General features: G+C 36.2%; 1 protein-coding gene across 1 annotated transcript; it reads right to left on the bottom strand.

Moving 5' to 3' along the window:
* Nucleotides 1–339: 339 nt before the first annotated feature.
* LOC127971776 (uncharacterized) lies at nucleotides 340–13,651 on the bottom strand. The gene is made up of 6 exons (XM_052575005.1): nucleotides 13,545–13,651; nucleotides 12,734–12,881; nucleotides 5,512–6,578; nucleotides 5,274–5,429; nucleotides 1,272–1,364; nucleotides 340–1,186 (listed from the first exon to the last, which is right to left on the bottom strand). Exons 2-6 carry the CDS (start codon nucleotides 12,816–12,818, stop codon nucleotides 896–898), a joined length of 1,692 nt encoding a protein of 563 aa, XP_052430965.1. The 5' UTR covers nucleotides 12,819–12,881; nucleotides 13,545–13,651; the 3' UTR covers nucleotides 340–895.
* Between the last annotated feature and the right edge of the window lie 2,990 nt (nucleotides 13,652–16,641).

The raw sequence follows: 16,641 nt of genomic DNA, 5'->3' as shown, positions 1-16,641 counted from the left end.
AACAACAAATTAGGGAGAAAAAAATTAAATATTATGCTGGACAAAAACTAAAAATGCATCAAAGCCAATGTTGCTACTAATCTTTGACATGCCCAAGACAAAAAAAATGTTTTAATCCAGCCACAATTAAGTTTATATTGAAAATAAGTCATTTTGTCTGCAAATTGTGTATCTGTAATTCATAGGAGGGGATTATGCTAATTGTGAACGAGTGTGCAGGAGCGCCCTAATTAAGAATGACGAATTCATAAGCATACACGTTTAACTATCAAATCGGACATTTACAAAGTGTTTGTGAATCCGGAGTTTTCAGGAAGGTCTGATTTATGCCCAAATTACTCCAAATTTACTTAGTGTTTATTTCACTTTAGCAAGAACAAATAAAACATAGCAATTCCAGTTTTAACAGTTGTTTAATATAAAACGTATGGCAACTTTTGTTTGGTCCAAATAATTTGGTAATCGTGAACATATCTACGCACAAACAAAAAAATATATATAAAACAATTTCCAGGTTTCCCTTAAACAAAATAAAACAACATGTTCAATTTAAGAACATGGATTTTGATCCTCTGAACTGAATCCAGTGCTTTAAAACATATCTGAATAGGAATATCCATAGATTTAGTGTTGCCAAAAATGAATCAAATGGCACAAACCATGAGAAAAATATGTTTCCCAAGCTCTTTTGTGAGTAAATATGTGGTTTTACTTCCAAAAAAGAACACTGAAAACAATAAATTTCAACAACACTGGTTGTCCACCAAGCTAAAACTAACGCCGTTTTTTTTTTTTTTAAACATTAATTTTATCTAGGTGTTCCAAATAAACTGCTACTTGTCAAGCATACAACTGCTGTAATTGTACTTGAATTTGATGACAGCAACCTAATTCTTTACAGTTTTAATAGTTTGTTTTTTAGAGACATTACCTTCGGGCTAGCTTTCATATCATCCAGCTCAAGGAATATCTTTTGAAATGCCTCAAAAGTGTTTTTTAGTTCTTTTGGGTAGCTGAGGTTGAGTCCGTATATAAGTCCCATTAGCAATGCACAGGCCCTGGCTACGTCCAGGTCTTGCTGGATTTCCATTCCCTCAATCACAATTGTTGCTCTGGCTGGTTCTAACATTGTGGAACCTCTAGTTATAATAATCTTCATCTCTTCATTGCCAATATCCCCATCATCCTAAGAAAAATAAAACCAATGTCAGAGTTTGAAGTTATCATATTGAAAAACGAGATAAATAAAAAGTACAATGTGCCTGACTTACCAAATGTTCTTTAAACAGATCTTCCTCATTTTCTCTGAGAAATACCACCAATGAACGGATAGTAGCTTCTCTCCTTCCTTCCACAGAATAATCCTGTAAAGGAGAAAAATGTGTTAGACTACTCATCCATCAAAATGGGAGAAACAGTGACTTGTGACAAAATGGGAGAAACAGTGACTACACTATAACAATTATTGATCTCAACCCTCATTAAAATCAAATCGTCAAATAAATTTGTATCATTCATTTAAAAATAAAATTCTGACCACCCTTCAAATATTCCAATATTCACTCTATGGTGACTTCCTTAAAGAATTCACTGTTTTTCTGTAGTATCTAGTAGTGTTGATGAAGCTATGATTGTTGGTGAATTTCAACATTCATACTAAGAAAATTATGCATTATGATAAATATTTACTGGCATTCAAATAGTCAACAACAGACAGACGTCCTTAAAGAATTCTGTATGAGCTAATAGAACATATTTATGCCTTATTCTGCATGACATAATATATCATAACTATATGGTTCTATATACACAGCTATTGAAAAGGTGTTACTTGTAACCTCAGAAGCTCTGAGAGCACAAGTACATGTCAACACATCCCAAAAACTTTGAAGCTGGCTATTATCAAACCCCTTTACATAAAGCCCCAACAAGACCTGATATAACTGGTCAATTAGACTGATTTAAAACCTATTATCTATGGCCAAGATTTTAGAAAAAGTATGTGACGTAAAGCTGATTGCTGATTAGCTGCCTCTAAGGTTTCATTTCAAAGTTTTCTCTTTAGCATGCTACAGAGACAGTAAAGGTATATCTTAACCGAAAGGTATAACTTTTCTAGGGGAGTTCCCAGAAATACACCTTAAGAATCTGCTTAAGGTATACATTCTTACGTGTGACATAACCGGGTGCTGTCCATGGCAGTGGTGCTGAACTGGTTGATATCGATGGCTTGAGAATCAATTCACCCTATGCAGGGACTGCTTTAGTGCGTTATGTCAGAAAGCGGTGTTCTTTATAAAACCAGCACTTCAGAATAGTTGGAACTACATTTATCAAAAGGAAAAAAAAGAGGAGATCCGTCAGCAGCTGAATTACATGGCTGAGGGGGTAGCTGCTCAATTTGCTGCCATGGAAGGCGAAATGTTTTCAGAATTGCAGCTTCTGACAGGGTAAGCCAGAGTACTTGCGTTTTCACGGATGAAATGTGCACAATAAATTGCTACGCGGACAGTGACATCTTTGATTTAGCACAACTATTCCCTGTATCTGTGCCATAGTTAGACCAAACTCTGAACTAATGTACGAATACCAGTGTAATGATCATTTTATTCTTGGAATGAAAACACTTCAGTTAGCCTAATCAAACACTGGGTGAATTACAGCTTCAGAATTATATTCACATAGACTGAGATGTAAAGAAGCTTTCTGCACAGTGGTGGCCACTAGCGGAGTGAACTGTGATAAGTTAAAGCCAAGAGTGGCCCAAACCAACCTTATGAACATATGCCTAAAGGCAGGCTCACACCAATGATAACTATAAAAATAACACTAAAGTTAAATATATAGTTCTAAAACTCGTTCTTAATATTAAAGAATAGCAGAGTCCACACTACAACGATAAAGACACAGAGGTACGATATCGTTGGAATCACTTCCAAAATGATGAACGATACAAACATTGACAGCCAATAAGAATTAATTCTGCTATAACGAGCTCGAGAATTTTAAGTGGCAGATGCACGTGCACTTAGAATAAATAGACAATATGGTTATTTTTATTGTTATTGTTCTTAGTGTGAATATAGTTCTCATCTGAAGTTCTGTTCACTTTCAAACTTCTCTACTTCTGAAGCGATTTGTTGTCCTGATGTACGCTCTATACCTACTGTATACCTACTGTATCTAAGAACGTTTCAGGAAACACACATTAATGTCAAGTACAGATTAAAGTATACATTTCAGAATGACGTAGCATTAATGTGGTTTCGGGAAACACACCTTCTTATTACATTACTCTAAATGATTTAGGACAGGGTCGGACAACTAGCCCCTGGTGGGTCACTGACTTTAATCGGAGTTTAGTTTCCTCCCTAATAAAACACACCTGCCTGTAATTTCTTGAAGACTTCGATTAATATAATTATTTTTTGTGCTTTTGATTATGGATGGACCTAAACTCTACAGGACAGTGGCCCTCCAGGACCGGAGTTGCTCTCCTCTCGTTTATCTCCTTATTACTTATGTGACCTGTTGTGGCACTTTACTTTATCATGTTCACTATATCAATAAAACCTACAATATATGTGGATCCTTTTTTACTGATTGGCTTCTAAACTATGGCATAGCCTTCCTAGCACTGTTTGGGACTCAGACACGCAATTTAGACTAAAGACCAATTTTTTTTCTCAAGCATATATCTAATGATTTCCCACCACACAGCTCAAGCTTTCGTTGCGTTATTCAGGTCTGCTCATGCCGGGAATTAATTCAAATGCATCTACGTTAATATTAGTCTTGCTTCATTCTTTTCTACACTTGGAGGGCCCTTTTTAAAGATCTAAACGCAACATGTACTCAGGGTGTGTCCAAATCCACTTTTGCTATTGTAATGATGGAAAAACGGTTGGCGCACCGGGCGCATGGTCTAAACGGGTTGTCCCTTTTCTCTTGATGAGTAATGGGTGTTTTTTTGGGTGTAACGTGCAATAAACCAGAGTCTCATCTTCCATTCCCTTTAAGAGCCAGTTGCGCTTGTGCCATGACGGATTTGCTGTTTACACGGTGGAATTTGGCAAGCGCGAAGACAGAACGTGTCTCTGAGATGAAACGGAGCTGCTCATGTGCAAGCAAATAGAGCCTAATTCTGATACATGCGATGACTAGCCATTATGACATATATATATATATATATTATTTATTTATTTAGTTAGTCTACAAAAAAATCTTATGCATCGCAATCCTTTAATGTTTAATATTTGGCATGTTTGTGTGCTGCTGTGCATCCCTGTGTTTAATAAGCAGCGTGTACGCTCTTTAATAACGAAGAAAAAACATTGCTCCAGACATTAGACCAGGTTTGAGCTGATCTATGGCACAGTCTATTTTCAGCTCATTAAAATACTGAATACCTGAACTCACCTCTTTTTTTAGACCAGCATGCCCATGGGCGCAAAAATGAGCGCAAATGCATTTGCTAATTAAACGACGTGGCGCTGGACGGGAAAATGCGAAGGTGCCAGATTGAAACTAACAAACACACGTGCGCTGCGCCTTGCGCTGCATTGCGCCAGGTGTGTGATAGGGCCCAGAATATTTATCTTGTGGATACTAGATCCTGGCATATCCAACTCAGACCAAATTTGATGTTGCTTTCCAATGTCTTATAATCCCAACTATAATAAAAATGACAGCTATAATTTAATCCATGCATTTCTATACTTAAAACAAAACCTCACTGATTTCATTATCCACAATATCACAGCAACTTTATTTGACAACTATGATATGCTTATTCAACTTTATCCACAAACATACTTTTACTATAAGATTTCTCAACTGGATAATTGTTAGGGCTGTGTATCGGCAAGAATCTGGCAATACGATACGCATCACGATACAGTGGTTGCAATACGATATATTGTGATACACTGCGATACTGTAAGCAAGGCGATATATTGGGATATCTTATTTTAGGAATAGGATATATATTTTAGGAAAGCTGTCATTAAGAACACACCACCATATGCAAACCTTACCTTAGCAAAAAATAAATACAGAAATATTGTTTAACCAGAACACACTGGGATCTGCATTTGCAATAATCAGTCCCTGTAACAAAGCTGCCTTGAAAAAATGTGCACTCTAAAAAAAAAAAAAAAACTCTACAAATAAAATTCACATGAATTGACCCAACACAGCACCCCCCACCCAACCAACCCAATATCACCTACATGAAAAACACTTATGTTTCTATTTGTAACATTTATTCATACCTCTAGCAGCATGTTCTTAATACGCTGAATACTCATTTTTGAAGACTGTCTTCTTGACAACACCAAGGACATTATTTTAGGAGAGTATTGGTCCAGTTTTGCCATGAACACTGCCTCCAGATTAACAGTGGTGATCCTTTCGAATTCTTCATTTATCTGTAAAAATAAGACAATTTGTTTGCAAAATTTAATGCAATAAAACACATACTGCAAACTATTTTCTAAAAAATATATTTACCTGAGCTGCATGAAAAAGAGCAGGCCATCTGTATTTTATATCATTGACTGGTATTGCTTGACTGACAATTTCCTGCCTGCGAATAGAGAATGTCTTTGCCATTTTTTCACTGATGATCTGATAGTTCATATTCTTCTTCATTTCATTAAGGAGCTCCACCCTTTGATGTTCCAAGCTTTCCTCGGTTTCTCCTAGAGGGTGAGGGGGCAAAAAGTTCACCTCTGCCTTTCTTGGCTTTTTGATATTTTTTGCAGGTGCTTTTTCATGTGCACGCTTCTTTTTGACCGAGTTAACATCGAGTTCAAGGCATCCAAGTCCTCTCAGCTTTGCTCTGTAGTTGCCCATTTTATATTTCAGTCTCTGTCGCCATCCATAGCATCCATTATATGAGCCTGGTTCTTTAAGACAAGGATATTTCTGAATCAGCGCCTCTGCAACATCAGACAACTGCGCGCTTGTTGGGTAGGCAACATACTGAAAGATGTTTTCAGCCAGTTTCTCTAGGATGTCTGGAAGGATTGATGTAAAGTTGAGTTGAATTCCATTCTTCTTGAAAGCTTCACTTGCTGAAGCAAGCACAAGTTCTGTATCATAGGCAAAGCGAGGTACTGGGAATTCAGAAGGCCAACGCTGTGAACGCTGAGTCTTGTGTTCAGATAATGAAAGAATCGGTGTATCCTGCGATCCAGAATTGGAACTGCTGATAGAAGGATAGATGTCGGTCACTGAAGTGTGGACTGAGGTTTGGATGCAGGTCTTTGATGCACTTTTAATGGAACTCTCCACATCAGTAAAAGTCAGCGTAAGTGTGGGAGGTTCAACAATGTGGATCACCTTAACTGTGTCCTTGTCCTTGATGTCACTTGTTGAGGTAAGAGAAAAATATTCCTCTCCGAAATCAGCATCCTTATAATGCAAAGTAAAGTTCCCATTAAGGCCAAATGTCTTCCTCATAATAGACTCAAGTTCACTCACAGTTCCAGGGATTCCATGAGGCAAGTCAAGTTTGCGAATATCATGGTCTTGAAGAATTACGCGAAGTTTGGCTGGACAAGATTTTGGAACATCTGTAAGAGAAACCACATCAATTCAGTTTGAGATACAGAAAATCAAAGGGATGGGGATCGTGCCATATAAACTTCCCTTAGCAGGAAAATCTGCAAAAGTGTTGTCTAAAAGAGAAGAGGAAAGCACCCTTTTTGAAACAAGATTAGTGGTAGGACTGCTAGAATGTTTACAAAACTAGGTGCTGGAACCAACTTCCAGATGACTTAATGAGCCCCCAAAATTGCCATAAGTACAGGCTGAAACCATATGCTTACCTGTACATTCTCACACTATAAATCACTTATTTGCACTGAATATTCTATTCACACTGTGCAGAATGTAAATTCAAAAGTTCGAGTTTTTGTATTTTTTTAAGATTTATCTGCAAGTGTTTGTATAGAACATTCGCAAATAAGACATTTCCATCCAATGAGTCTATAGAACAAAAAATTGTCACTTCCACACTAAGAAAAGTAGGAGAAGCCAATGAATATAATCATTTTCATTAATTATTTGTGCCGTAGAGCAAGCAAATGAAACACAATAAATATGGTCATTGCTTTCATTTATGGATCCCTACTGTTTGACTTTGACAAGAGACTTTGCACTGGCATTTAGGAATGACCATTACAACATTTGAGATGCTGTTGAACAAGATCGGTCTGCTGGTTATTCAGTTTTTCCATCCCATGGCTCAAAGTCACATGATTTTTTTGATGCGTTATTCTGCAAATGCATTTCAATCTCCCATTATTCGCATTAACCCTTTTTCACACAAGTCAAAAACCACCTCAAGCGAGCATAAAAACTTTTCCTCAACATTTGCCATTTCCATCACTTGTTTCTGATGTGATACTTCAAAATGTGCATAAAAAGAGAACAATGGAAACATAGTTATAGACAGATGTCCTCTTGTGCACAAATTCATTACATCTCCAGTTGATTGGAATTTCTTTATTAGTGCTATGTTGGTGGGAATTAGTATTTTCAATGCTTTAGCTATTTTTTACAGACACTTTCAATTTAATGAAACTCAATCCTTTTGTTTGAAGTGTAATGGATATCCAGCAACAGTGATTGGTTCTGAGCAGGTTTTGCTCATCTTAAATGAGCCTAATCTCTGACTGACATTGTGTCTGCACTATGTTGGTTTTAAAGGGGTCATGAACAGAGAAATCAATATTACCTTGACCTTTTGAAATACAAGTGGCACACTGTAATTACATTGTAGTATAAAAACATCTTAAGTTTTAGAACTCAAAACTCTCTCATTAGTCAAGAAACTGCTAATATTAAAGCCAATCGGCCAAAACGAAAGGTTGGGGAATATGCCAATAATTCACACACATAGTGGGTAACCGCTGGTCTATCCAGAATCCAAACGATAAAGATGCCTCCAAAGACAACAAAACGCTACAGTGCAAAGTTGTTGAAAAATTTGCTTTTGCCTTCCTTTTGATCCTAACATTAAAAAAAGTGGATAAACCTTCTTTTTAATGAAGTTCCAGACCGCGTCAGTAAGAACTTGGTCCTTTAATAATAACAATACCTTTTATTTATAGGCGCCTTTCAAGACAATCAAGGACACTGTACAATAAAACAAAACATAAAATGCAAGCATTATAACAACACATTAAGCAAGAAAATAATTAAAAGCAATTCTAAACAAATATGTTTTTATCTGAACTTTAAAATGAGAAATAGAATCCAGCTTTCGAATGTGCAAAGGTAAAGAGTTCCATAGCTTCGGCGCTGCACAACTAAAAGCCCTACCACCAAAGGCACTCATCTTGGAGTTTGGAACAGACAATAAATGTGCAGTAGATGATCTCAATGAGCGCAAAGGAGTATACAGATGGAGAAGATCTGAAAGATAATGGGGTGCAAACAGACCTGTGCCGGTATTCGTAATACGATATATTGCGGTGATTAATATGCACGATATTGTTACCGTGGGCACTTCTAAATACAGTGAATAAATATACATAACAAATTATTCAGAATTTGGAATACATTTTAAGAATATTATTCCCATCAGCTGCTTAAAATGCACAACATCGCTGTATGATGCTTGAAAAAGCGCATGCGCTCTGATGTAAACAAGCACATATGAGAAGCACATGGAGGAACACGTGAGAGACCCGCTGAATGAAAACACATTCACTCTCTGGCAGCAGATGGCGCTTAACACATTGTTAAAATTGAAAGTTGCCACTGTGTTATTAAATGAACTAACATGAACTAAGACTTTTAAGATTTTTTAACAAATATTAATAACTTCTATAGTAAATGTAGCTATTGCTCATTGTTTAGCTGTGCATTTATTGAATGAGAACTATGCGATGTCCGAACTGATTACACTATATTTTATTTATTGCACTGTATTTTATGTAAAATCATTTTCTATTTTTTAAACTGTCAAATTCATTTTAAGTCAATTTTTAAATCATTTTCATTTTCAAGTTCTTAAATTGCTTGTTTTAGTTTTGTGATTATTTTTCTTTTTGACTTTTTTTTTACTTTCTTTTTGAATTACCATTGTGTACCAAATGTGCTATAAATAAACTTGCCTTGCCTTGAATCTTAATGCATTAACTAAGGTTAACTAATGAGGTCTTACTGTAAAGTGACATCTATTGGTTTTTATAGTTCTTTTGCACTTTAATGTGTAAAACATTTAACTTTTAAATATTTTTCTGTATTGCTTTATTTGTTAAAATGTTTAGTTAATTTTGCTATAAGAAAAAAAAAGTTATTAAACCTGTTATACTGTATTATGACCACTTTTTTTTTTTTTAAATGTAATACCGTGGCAATACCGTATACCTTGATAAAAGCATTATCAATTAACCGCAACAGGAAAATTTGATAACGGCATATCCCTAGTGCCAAATCATGAAAAGCTTTGTAGGTAAGAAGTAAAATTTTGTAATGTTCACGATAATAAACAGGAAGTCAATGCAACTTAAAAAGAATAGGAGTTATGTGATCGAAACTACATGAACGGGTAACTATCCTAGCTGCTGAATTCTAAATTAACAATGAATAGGCACTTCATTACTATGTTGAGAGAGTAAAGAACGAAGTCTAGCAATATTGCGTAAATGAAAAAATGCAGAACGTGAAATATTACTGATATGGGAACCAAAAGAAAGCAAACCACCCAGTATAACTCCAAGACTTTTCACCTGGGCAGAAAAATTAACTGAAAAATTATCAATGAACAAAGTAAAGGATTGAGTTTTATAAGACAGACCTTGAACTCACAATGAGGGCTTCTGTCTTATTGGTATTTAATTAAAAAAAAAATGTTAGTCATCCAAATATTAATATCCTGGAGACATTTAGTAAAGTCAGGAGGGGGATGAGAAACATTAGGTCTTGTAGAAATGTACACTTGTGTGTTATCAGCGTATTTTATACCATAGGAACGAAAAATACGACCAATAGGTAGAATAGAAATGATGAATAAAAGTGAACCCAACACCACTCCCTGTGGTATGCCATGATTAACAGAGACAGGATCTGAACGTGTATTTTTAATCTGCACAAATTGTTTGGGTTGAAAGCCTGACTGAAAATGCTCGTAAATGTCATTACTTTGTAAATGCGATTCAAGTTGTGCTGCTACTGTTCTTTCAAGTATTTCTGAAAAAAAAAAGGAGATTAGAAATAGGCCTGTAATTATTTAGATCATTAGGATCAGCGAAGTCTTTTTAAGAATTGGAGTGATAGAAGCTATTTTTAAAGATGAAGGAACAGTAGCAGTTGATAATGACGAACACACAATAGCTATAATAATAGAGGAAACTGAATGGCTACAGGACTTCACTAAAACAGTATGTAAGGGATCGAGTGAACATGTGGAAGTCTAAGACTTCTTGATCTGCTAAGTAATATAATCAACTGAAGGCAGCTCAAAATTAGAGAAAGTACTTGCAGACAAACAAATATAGTTAAGTCCATTTTGATAATCACTAGATATCAACACAGAATTAACCAATTCATAATGTATGCTGTCAATCTTAAGAGTTTAAAAATTAGATTAAGACACACATTGACTAGGAGAAAATAAAACAGTATTGTGAGGTTTCAACAGTAATGAACAAAGTCCATGTATTATACTGTCCATTAGCAATAATATTTGCATAAAATGATGATTTAGCTCTTTCCAATCCTGCCTTGTAGGAAATCAGATGCTCAGAATACATCTGCTTATGTACTCCAAGGCCAATTCTTTTGCACAGTCTCTCCACTTGACCAACCCAAGGCCTTCTGAAGGCGGAGTTCAGAAGTATACATAGGAGAAGGGTTAACAAATGATACATTGCGGGTTTTCAGAGGAGCCACAGTGTTAAGTATTTGAGACAGACTGTTGTTATAGGAGTGTACCAAATCAGATGTAGAAGTAGAAAAACAGCGCTGGTTTACAGCGTAATCAATCATTCCATCCAAAACATTAAGTTCAATATTTTTTATATTACGGAATGAAACAGAGCGTTAAGGTTCAACTCTTGCCAAAGAAAGAGAAATTAAAGAATATAGGCTTCTGATCTGAAATAGGAAATTCAATTGAAGTAAGGTTATGAGGTATAACACCTGAACAGCATACAAGATCTAAGATATGTCCCTTATTATGTATTGGAAAGTTAACATACTGCAAAAGCTTTGCACTGTCCAGAACCAATTTAAAGTCATTATATTGAGTGTTAGCAGTATTATCAAAATGAACATTAAAATCTCCCATCAACCTGGTGTTCTTTTTTATTTCACAGTGGATTCATTTAGAAACAAGGCACAATTTGATTGAGGATTTTCAGAAAGATTGAAACTAAAAGAAGATTCTGTGCCGACTATATTGGATCCGACATTAATGTTGCAACACACAAGTGTGAGTAACTTCTTTTATTATGTAGCCACAATTGCTTTGTCTATTACAGATTGTTTGATATGTACGGAGTATTTATTCGTTTTAAACCTAAAATCACAGCAGCGCCCATCTATGAAGTATGTAGGCTGTTGAAAACAAGTCTTTTATTTATAAATTAAATATATATAATATTAATAAATCCCACAATTATTATTTTAGCCCCTCAAGACACAAAAAAATGATGCATGACCCCTTTAAATGAAGATATAAAAACAAGGCCAGACCGAGTACAAAACACCTGTCAACAGAGAGTGGACTCAGAAAATGTACAGGCCAAAATATTTCTAACCCCCATTAAACAGTATTGAATTTATTTTCTTTAAAAGATAATTATAATATAGTTTACAACTGAGGTTTTAGAAGATGTGAAAGTTATGACAGATGTTTTCTTTAGTGTACAACTTGTGTCTTTGATTTGAACTGTTCGTGTAACTCACTAACAACCAAACAGTTTGATCAAACCATCTATTATGTTGCTGGCCACTGGCTTATTTATGGCTTGATTCGATTAATATTTACCTATATTTATGTCGAGGTATGTTAATATGCCAATATTTTACCTGTAAGCCAAGTGTTTTTTGGTCCTCAGAATTTTATGAAGCTCTGAATATTTTTGCTTCCATGTTGCATAACACAAAAAGTTGAATACTATTTTTCAATTGGATTTATTATGTTTCTTTGTAAAAAGAAGCATTTACAGATGATGCTAACACTGCAACACATAAAAGTTCACTAAAACAGTCAACCTGGAAACAGGTTTGCAAGACATTGGTTTGATACAGTGCTTTAAAAGGATTAGAAGAAAAATAACCACTCATAGACATTAAAAAAATGTAAAGGTAGTCACATTTTACAGATTTGTACAAAAAAAAAAATTTGCTAGTTGCATAGTTAAAAGACAGAAATGAATGGTTTTCATTGTTTTTAAGCTTTAAAGTTGCTATTGGGTAGTTAATAATTCGAAGTTAATAATCATTTTAAACTACTTTTGTCTTATTTTCCCTTAAAGCGTGACAAGTCACAATAACAAATGCCCAATTTGAAAGTAAGATCTTCTCAGGTGCACTTAAAGGTAGTTTTAGTATTTGGCCGCTCATGTGATCTCGACATGTCTGTCCACGAGTCAACCCACTCCAAAACAAACAAAACCGCTTTAATTACAGTGCTAATATGATTCATTACTGTACAGCTCAACAGTTTAGTATGGATCAAATGACTGATTAAGCTTGGAGAAGAAAAACCAACCTGTGTGTTCCTGGGCATCTTCATGTCTGACTCTGAATGTTTCTTCAATCCTCAAATCTTCACTCTCCTCTTTAATAAACTCCATCTTTATAAAAGTGTGTCACGTGGATCTCAGCCTCTTCAGCAGGAAAGTTTGTGTTTGGACACTCTGTTGTGTTTAACATGAGAATAGTTAACAGAAAGAAATGTAAATCCAAACTTAATCTCCATCTCAGTCAGCTCCCTAGTTTAGTAGTCCATGCACTTGTAACTGCCCGATTAGACAAAAATATATAAATAAATAAATAAAATAAACTCAAAACCAGAACTTAAATGAACAAGAACAGAAACTATACACACACGCCATGTTTAGTAATTATTTATATTTGTATTTAATGAACTGAAGATAACAACCCAGTACACTTTAAGAGATGGCACTTTCATGAAAACGTTTGCCATTGGTTTGTAAAAGCTGTAATTAAACGTTTACGTGCACGTTTTGACCAGGTGTCGTCAGAGTTCGGTGATTCGAACGCTTCGAAACACTGAATCATTCGAAGCATTTGGTTCAGTTGACTCTAATTCTCGAAAAGCTCCATGTCCCGTCTCTACTCAGCAGCGCTGAATTCATGTTTACTAGAAACCGAGACGCGCGTTTTCTGTTAACTCGTGCACAGATGCGCGTTACTCACACAAACTAACGATCATTAATGTTAGATAAATTATTGCAGTATTATGTTAAATAATAATAACATTGCTTGTGAAATGCTTATAAAAATATACTAAAGACTTTGCACACATTTAAAAACTTTAAATGGTTAAAAACACAAACCTTTCTCCAGCCGAGTCGCAACAGACGCTGCAGCGCGGCGCAGCTCTATGACGTCACACCACTAGCCCAGAATAAATGTCCCGCTCACACGCTGCTGTCTAAAATCACGAAGGTGCATAGTAATATGCGCACATGCATGCTAGTGATAAAACATATGGCAGCGTATATCAGGGTTTATTTCTTAGTGCAAAGCATATTTAAATACACATTGGGCAGTGATGTGCTTTGACATTCAGTCTAAAAGACAGAATTGTAGTAATGTTTGGGTCCTCAATTTACTGCACCAGGGTCTTATTCACTAACAATTTTTTTTTTATTTGGAAAGAGTATTGTTGAACAAACTAACTAAATATTTTGCAAATAAAATAAATCGTATAAATATTTGGGTCAGATGACTACTCAAAAACTAACAAAAAAAAGTGCAGCATTCAACAGGTAGCGGTGCTATGTTTTATTATTAATTGTACTCCAGGGTGGATAATGCCATGGTGACAGCAAGAACACAAATGTAAGTGGAGTGTTTATTAATTTTATAGTGCAGAGCTAAATGGCTGAAAACTGGTTTCAATTTCAGTTATTTGATTTTAGTTATTTGCAGCAGTAAAAAAAAAAAGGCTCACAAACAGACAGATGGTTGATGTTACAGGACATAAGGTGGTTTGTAAACCAGAGGTGAAACCTTTTATTTTAAATTGAGAGTAGGCACAGGAATCCACCCTATTTAACCAAAGTACACTCAAACTAAAGTACTATACCTTTTACAGTATGTAACATACCAGTAGGGATGCAAATTTCGACAGCTGAAAAGGGCATTATAAGATTTTTGGCTGAAAGGGAAAAAGGTCAAGATATAATAAAAAAAAAAAAAAATCCTATTTATATGTAACTAAATTGAATGTGATTTTGAATGTGATCTGTTAAGCATCATTCATAACAGATCTCAACTACTACAAGCATGGAAATGTTTAGGACTTTTTGATTAAAACAGTTTCATAACTGTTGATTGTTTGGAAATGTATTTTTATTTATTTGTTTTATGTTTATTTATTCTTCTTTATTTCAGTTCTAGTCCAACATATTCATTGCGTTGCATCACTAATAAAAATAAATTGATGATTAAGACTGGGTACCAAATGTGATTCATTGTCAGTAATCAATATCCACTAATAAATAAATATGATATAATCAAAAGCCGTAGAGATTTTGGACTTTTTGATTAAAAGGCTACATTTAAAGGTAGATTGCTGTCCTCAAAGTGTACCACGTTTTTCACAAGGCTTTTTTCTTGTGAAAAAAAAAGAAGAAAAAGCCTGGAGTTCAGGTACGTGTCCCGATTCACTTTCCCTTAACCATTAGCCAGGTTCTAGCAGGTCCACAGATGTCTTGCATGACTGTGCTTTCATTGCTAGCCTGGACCTGCACACTCAGGCATTACTTGAGATGAGAGTAGCAAATACAGCATGAACAAATGAACCCTGCAGGTGTCAATTTCTATGTACACAGCAGGTGACTAGTACATTTTAGTCTTTGACGGCCATTTCAGTTAATGTTAGGAGGCAAATGTTGTTAGGGAGACCAGTGAACAACTGTTGAGTGAAAATTCATGGCCAAAATTTTTACACATCATGGGGCTCCTAAGCACCTTATTTCTGATAGAGGGGCTCCATTTGTAGGTGCATTGTTCAACGAGGTGGTTGAGACACTGCAATTATAGGCTAACAACAGCATACCACTTGTTAACTAATGCTAACGAACGAGTAAACAGCACATTGAAAACTGCCTTCAGAGCCTATGGAGGAGATAAACATAGACCTTAACACAGAGATAAACAAATTTGTTTTACATATGGGGCCTGGGAATGTAATGGTCTGGATGTGCTGTATATCCCTTTAAAAACCTTGTTTTGGATTTTTCCGAGCCCTCTAAGGGTGGATGAGGTGACAGTAGCCTGAATCCTGTTGAGTGCTTATAACGCTATGTAGGTTACATCACATCCCACATAGCAAATGTTTTCTGGCCCAGCTCTGAAATGCTTTGGTAATGTACACACAAACTTTGCCAATAAAGTACACTAAACTAAATTGAAAATCAGCCTTAAAATCCACAAATCATGTAACTGTAATCATGTAACCATGTAAAAAGCGAAGCAGAGAAACATCCAAGATAAGTTTTCCAAAGCATGAAAGGAAAGAGTAAAGATATAAAGTAGCAAGTACGAAATATATGTTTCAAATAAATGTTCTAATTCTAAATATTACTTTTATTGTGTCATTATGTAATTTTAAAAGTATTTCAGGCGAGAACGTAGTTGTTTAAGGGTGTACTCACACTAGCCAGTTTGAACCGTGGCCGGGTGCGTTTGACCACCAAAGCGCGGTTCGTTTGACTAGTGTGAGTGCTCCGAATCATGCCCGGGCACGGCTCGATTAGCCGGCCCTGGCCCGCTTGGAAGAGGTGGGCCAGAGCACGGTTCAGTTGGACTCGGGCGCGGTTCGCATGCAGTGTGAGCGCTAACCGTGCCGGAGCACGGAAGAGGACGCGTTGCGTCACGGTTTTGCGACGCACCAAAACCAACATGGCAGGGAAAGGGTCGCTTTGGTCTAAGACAGTGGTGCAAAACGCATAAAAACTAAAAACTGCAAAGTCCTTGCTGCACTTAAGCTGGTACCTTGCAAACATCCTCATACGAGCAGCACGATTACGTGAACATTTTCGCGCCACTAAGGCGACACATCTGTTTAACAACAGGCTGTGGACCAAACAACACAAAACTATCCACAAAGAAAACAGAGCGATGCACTCCATTGTGTTCAGAGAGCGCCGCTCTTCCTGTTTATCCCGAAACCGTCGCACCATAATGACGTAAGCGTGCTCCGGCACGAATGCTGAAACCCTATATGTGAGTGCAGGCCAGAGGGGGAGTGGGAAGGGGGGACAATCGTACTCGGGCCCGGTTCATGGCAACCGTGCCTAGTGTGAGTACACCCTAAAACTCAAATCTGTGGTTTATTTATAAAGACAGCGCCTATTTAAAAATGTGTTTCGCCGATCTCAGAGACGGTCAGCTCCAGGCGATCAGCGGGAGCTCAGTGATCAT

The sequence above is a fragment of the Carassius gibelio genome, chromosome A4 (genome assembly GCF_023724105.1).
Source record: "Carassius gibelio isolate Cgi1373 ecotype wild population from Czech Republic chromosome A4, carGib1.2-hapl.c, whole genome shotgun sequence".
Classification (NCBI taxonomy): domain Eukaryota; kingdom Metazoa; phylum Chordata; class Actinopteri; order Cypriniformes; family Cyprinidae; genus Carassius; species Carassius gibelio.
This window is presented reverse-complemented; position numbering and strand designations above follow the sequence as displayed.

Coding starts and splice junctions, on each gene's coding strand:
- LOC127971776 (XM_052575005.1), bottom strand. CDS start 12,818: ATGGAGTTTATTAAAGAGGAGAGTGAAGATTTGAGGATTGAAGAAACA. Junction 6,579..12,733: donor AGATGCCCAGGAACACACAG/GTTGGTTTTTCT, acceptor TTTCTCTTACAG/ATGTTCCAAAATCTTGTCCA. Junction 1,365..5,273: donor TTAAGAACATGCTGCTAGAG/GTATGAATAAAT, acceptor TCTCCTTTACAG/GATTATTCTGTGGAAGGAAG.